Source organism: Cicer arietinum, chromosome 5 (assembly GCF_000331145.2).
Source record: "Cicer arietinum cultivar CDC Frontier isolate Library 1 chromosome 5, Cicar.CDCFrontier_v2.0, whole genome shotgun sequence".
NCBI classification, from domain to species: Eukaryota; Viridiplantae; Streptophyta; class Magnoliopsida; order Fabales; family Fabaceae; genus Cicer; species Cicer arietinum.
In genome coordinates this window covers 63,776,704-63,783,205 of record NC_021164.2, presented here as the reverse complement: position 1 = coordinate 63,783,205, position 6,502 = coordinate 63,776,704, and the positions used below count along the sequence as shown (strand labels likewise).

Genomic DNA, 6,502 nt, shown 5'->3' with positions numbered 1-6,502 from the left:
TACACGACCAATCCTAAATCAATGATGCAAGTAAGCTTCTAATTTCTAACAATCACGATTGTTTCTCATCCTCCACTTTGTTGCTTATTCTTTTTTATTCACTTACTTCCAGCCAAGCTTGTTAAATGTCACAAGTTTATGAGGGAAGGATCATATTACATTTGTGTAATATTTGGGTAGTGTTACACTGTTCAATAATCTTTATTCGGATACATATTTTACAAAATTCAACATTTGATTGAAAGTTTGTCACATAGATCATTTTGTAAATTTTTACATAAATCTAAAATTATTTGATATGTCATTGGGACAAATCAAGATTAACCTCATTTAATAAAAATGCTTAAGACGTTAATCTTGACGCACCTCAATGACATATTAAATAATTAAAATTTGCTTACAAATTTGCAGCGATGATGTGAATGATTTAAACTTTCAATCTAATAATGAGTTATGTAAAATATGTATCTATTAAAAAGTTATTGAATGGTGTAACACTATTCAAATGTTACGTCGGTGTTTTTTGATCCCTCATCCATGTTTATAGATGGTTGTTTAAATTAAGAAATGTTATAATGGCCAACACACACACACACATGAATTGTTGAATTGAAAGTTCTCATTTGGATCACATCTACAAAATTTTATATAATTTGATGTATGCATCACTTTATTTTAACGTATAATACGTCGATTTAAATATAAAATAAATTAAACATTTTTTTTACAATACATATTTATTAGGGTCTAGTTATTTGAAATTATTGTATACATCCTCCCCCTGATTTTGCTTCCGCACCCCAAATACACTACCAGAAGCTAGGATTCGATAGTGTATTTTACACTGCCGGAAGTTAGGATCCGATAAAAAGCTGAAAAATTGGGGGGTTGGATGAGCGTTCACCATGATCATTGATCAACAAGTTAGTAATATAATCTGATTCGACGATTGGATGGATTAAGTTTGCATTCTTCAAAAAGTTATTGAAGATGTATGAATGCCAATTTTTATTGTGTCAATAGATCCTAATTCTCTCCCCCTCCCTCTCTAATATTTAGAATCCATTGACGCCGTACCAAAGTTAACCTTTCTATAGAATGAAAATTTAATACATCCAATTGTTGAACCATGTTATATTATGTTGACTATTTATACAAAAGTTTTGATAATTTAGATAAGTAGTTTGTACTCCTAACGTAGTAGCCTATATTGATTCATGTTTAAAATAATGCATTATTCTTTAAAATAAAATGATGTGAATTATTAAATATGTTTTATGTGAACAGTTGAATTGGTTAAATTAGCATTTCCCAAAAAATTATTTAAGGTGCATGTATGATTGTATGTTCATTTTGATACTCAATGTCAGGCCATTTAACACTCTTACACATCTCAGTAAAGACAATAAAGAATTAACGCTCCTACACATTTCAAATTTTCATTACCCCTAAAATATTTTTTTCTTGGACCTTATAACTATCCATTCCTTTTATTTCTTATATTTAAAATTCAAATAATCTTAATTTTGGTGTATTTTGATGAATTATTGAACGATCTTAGATTAATGGGATATTTTATTTCTAATTGTTGAAATATTTCTATCTTAGCAGTATTTTTTGAATAAAATTATTACTAATAAAGGTTATTTAGTGTTATACATGCTTAAACAATTGTGATCCTCTTTGCAGAATCGTTACTTTGCTGCATTTTGGACAATGAGAAAAAAATCCGCAGCAGCCCAGCAGCAAGTGCCCTGAGTATGGGGAAACCAATATTGTGATATAAATTAATAAGTAATTCTCCTTTACTCGCCAGGCTTTGTACCTGTCCTTGATGAAGTCGAGAATATTCGTCATTGGTGAAATCTTGACAATCTGTCTTCACTGGAAAGTTTAATTTGTGCCATTTGGTTTAAGAATTCCGTATCACGAGTATTTGTTTTTGACAGTAAGATGCATACCAAATTGTATGCATTGTTAGATAATTTAGAGAAAACAAAAACATTGTGGGTTGAAAATCCCTTTGCTTGCAAGTGACACGAGCATGAGTTTCATGAACATCAGAACATGCACTTGTAATTGCTACTTCTATTGTAGTTGAGTTTTGAGGAAAAGTTTTTTATTTAATAATGATTACAAAATTTCATTATTAACCAACAAAGCAGGGCATTGCATTATCTTTTGCAGTTGCTAGTAAAACAAAAATTAGAACATTTTATCGGCACTCATCTAAGGCTACTATGAAATAAGATTCTTTTAAAAATGATTTATTTTATCTTTTTGTTATAAATATGTCAGCTGTTTGATTTCAGATATGCAATAAAACCAATTTAAGTCTGATTTTATTGATCTAATCTCACATAAAGTCAAATTTTACTTGTACTTACACATCAGATTATTGACTAAGGTTATAGATGATTATTACTACTTAAAAATTTATAACCATTATTAACCTACGTTTTAATTTATGATTTCTCGAGTTACATGTATTTCTTATTCTAATTTTATAGTTTTAGTTAATTATTTACTTTTTGTATTGCTTATCAAGTCTCTACAAACTTATTGGGATCCAGGCGATTACGATGGAGGGAAAAATGCTGCAAGGTAGAGAATAGGGTACAAGTAATATGAAGGATAAAGAGTGAAAGAGCATTATCAAATTAGGCTTAACCTATAATAGTATATTTCTGAATTTTATAAAAATTGCATGATGTGGGTAATCTTTTACGTTTTAACCACTATAATTTTTTATTTGAACCTTATATTAAGAATATTGTAGTATGAAATTACTATTTACACACCAACTAAATTTTATATTTACACTCTATATATCTAAGGCAGCAAATAGTTTATTAAATGCTACCACTAGCCATTATCAGCTCTATGATGGATTCTACGATGTTTATCATCTGTTTTATTAATGTTGATACTCGAAAAACATAAACGATAGTTGTGTGGATAGATATAGGAGAGTGGTGTTAGGGGAAAGTTATAAATATGTATTTAATTGAATGTACGAGAGTAGTTAAAATTTATAAGAATATATGATTTTGAAGAAACTTTTACAAATGTATTTAATTAAGAGTTAAATAGCACATACAATTCCTTAACTTAATTTCAGTTAACGTTTTAATCCTTTATTTTTTTTTTCTTCTCGATTTGGTCATTTATTTTAATTTCAAGTGACGATTTGATCTTTTATGTTTTAAAATGTCAAGAATATTATTCTTTTTCTTTTTTACAAAAATTCAAAAAACTCATCAAAATTTTCAAACAAAATCCATAAAATTAATTATCATCTCTAATATAATGCTAATTTCATCAAATTCATAACTTAAATATTTAAATTAACTCATTTTAATTCTTTATTTGATAAATTTGATGTTGTTGGAGATAAAAAAAAGAGTTTATTTGAATTATGCATTTGATGAAATTTGCATTGTATAGAATATGATAATTAATTTTGAGTTTTTTTTTGTTGAAAATTTTGATAAATTTTTGTAAAAAAAATAATAACATTGTTGACATTTTAAAACATAAAATATTAAATTGTTACTTAAAATTAAAATAAATGACTAAATTGAAAGAAAAAAAATATATAAATAATTAAAACGTTATTTGAAAAAAAATAATTGTTAATTGTAAAAACATTGTGAAAATCAATTATAAAAATCTATAGAATAATTGTGATTGCGATAAGTTCAGATAATTTAGAAAATTGTTGGAGGTAGTGTTGTTTGATCAATGAATTAAAGGATGCACTTTTGTATAATTCATAGATCAATGTTAGTTATATATGCAGTTTGTTTGTTAGTGAAGTTAATACGTATTGATAAATTTGTAATCCGAGTGTATCAATCTTTTAGAAATATTAAAACATTAAATTCAATGCATGTGTTTTTTTAAATATAGGTGAAAAAGTCAAATAAAAGTTCTAATTAGAGGTAGTACTAAAGGGGCACATTCAAAGCATTCAAGTGAGTAATTTTTCAATAGCTATCAAATGAGTGTGTTCTAATGAGTTTTTCTCCCACAAATAGTTATTAAGGATAATTGATAAATAATTTAAATATGTTTTTGTTTCATATAAATATATATATATATATATATATATTTTTTTTTGTAATTTTTTTTGTTTACATTTTTGTAATATCATAAAAGATTATTTTTTGTCCTTTACGTCTCTGATTAAATGCAATAATTTGTATAGTTATTTTTATAAGATATTTCTATAATTTTTTTTTTTGTTAATTTATCTTTATAATTTTAACTAAAATCTGCTTTTAAGCTTTAGGTTTTGTTCATTATAATTTAAAATAAATAAAATATATATTAGATGATAGATTTATTTTAATCATTATTTTATATTAATATAATTGTAATTAATATTATATTGATTTTATTTTAATTCTAATATTATATTATATGTTCATTGTTGTATATATGTTTTTCTATTAACTATATTATTAAAGTTACTAGAATTAATATATATATATATATATATATATATATGTTAAATATATTTAAAAATAAATTATATATAAAGCTTAAATCAACTGACAAATAACAATATTATTAGATTAAATATCATTTTTCGAGTTAAAATTCTGAACCTCGATGTTATATGTGAATATTTTTACTATTTAATGTATAAATAAATAAATAATTAGTGATTATTTTGAAACAAAAAATAAAAATTAATTTAATAATAATAAATAAATAAAACAGAAGATTAATAAATTTTAAATTATTGAAGTGAAATATTTTAAACATTACTTGATATAAGTTTATTATAAATAAAGATCAATTTGTATGTTATTTTATATTTTTAAATTAGTTGATTAAGTGACTTTACTAAATACTTGTTCTACATAAATAATTCGATTAGTGAGTTAATAAATATTGAATAGTATTGAAGAAAAAAGTCAAAAATTTAATATCTATTACTAATATTTCTTAATTTCTACTTACAAACTAACCACGAAGGTAAATAAAATAAAATAAAAACTTTACCAAATACTTTGAACTAATCTTTCCGCAACAAGTTATTATATAACTATACAAATTAAGATAACTAAAAATAACTACCTATAAATTTTTGAAAGTATCGTATAAAAATAACTATACAAATTATTGCATTTCATCAAATACGTTAAAGATAAAAAATAATTTTTTTGAATATTGTATAGATGAAATTCAAAAAAATATTTTTCAAGACTAAAATATTATATTTACAAGGACTAAAAATTATTTCTTTTGTCAATTAACATTTTTGTAACGTCCACTTAACGTTAAGGACTAAAAATATTTTTTTTTATATTACACGAATGTAAACAAAAAAACAAAAAATACGAGGATTAAAATAAATAAAAAAGTTATATTTACATGAACTAAAAACATATTTAAACTGTGATAAATTCACTAGTTTTATTTATTTATTTATTTATTTATATCTATATATCTTTTTTAATTCACATTATATTGGTTTCATAACAACTGTGGTTTAAGATTTTTGTATATCGTTTAATATATATTGAAAAATATAATAATTAAAAAAAATTATTCTATCTGAATTGACCAATAAGTCTAAAATGAAATTATTAGCCAGAGTTGTTTCAAAAGTTAATAAATAAATGGCTAAATTACATTCCCGTGGTCCCTTAACTCAATTTCAGGTAACGTTTTAGTCTTTTATATTTTTTTCTCGAGTTGGTTCTTTATTTTAATTTTAAGTGACAATTTGATATTTTATGTTTTAAAATGTCAACAATGTTGTCATTTTTTTTTACAAAAATTCAAAAAAATAATCAAATTTTTCAAACAAAACCCATAAAATTCATTATCATCTTCAATAAAATACAAATTTAATCAAATTCATAACTTAAATCTTGAAATAAACTCATATTTTCATTCTTTATTTGATGTTGTTGGAGATGAAAATATGAGTGTATTTGGATATTTGAGTTATGGATTTGATAAAATTTGCATTATATTGAAGATGATTATTAATTTTATGGGTTTTGATTGAAAATTTTGATGATTTTTTTTGAATTTTTGTATAAAAGAGGATAACGTTTGTTGAAAATTTAAAACATAAAATATCAAATTGTCACTTAAAATTAAAATAAATGACTAACTCGGAAAAAAAAAAAGATAAAAGACTAAAACGTTACCTGAAATTAAGTTAAGGGACCACAGATATAATTTAACCTAAATAAATTATTAGTATTTTATTTGATTACTATAGAAATGTTTTTTAACAGAATTAATAACATTTTCAAATCTATTTTTTCTATATTTTTTAAAATATAAAATAAGACATTTCAAGTGTTTTACAACAACATCAATAATTTATGTAAATTTTTTCATTTTTTAATTGAAGAAGAAAATAGTTATGAGTCCAACAACTTATGTTAGTAATATGTTCACTACTTGTCTCATGATTTCTCAATTTATAACTAATATTTTTCATATGATCAATCGACTCATTATCTCATAATTT

At 23.3% G+C, this 6,502-nt stretch overlaps 1 protein-coding gene across 1 annotated transcript in view; it reads left to right on the top strand.

Annotated features, from left to right (window-relative positions):
- The window catches only part of LOC101514925 (uncharacterized), a 10,122-nt gene extending 8,170 nt beyond the window's left edge, over nucleotides 1-1,952 (top strand). Inside the window, 2 exon segments of the mRNA XM_004502018.4 lie at nucleotides 1-30; nucleotides 1,690-1,952. Of these exon segments, the coding sequence (XP_004502075.1) occupies nucleotides 1-30; nucleotides 1,690-1,758 (99 nt within the window). The 3' untranslated portion in view covers nucleotides 1,759-1,952.
- Nucleotides 1,953-6,502: the final 4,550 nt, after the last annotated feature.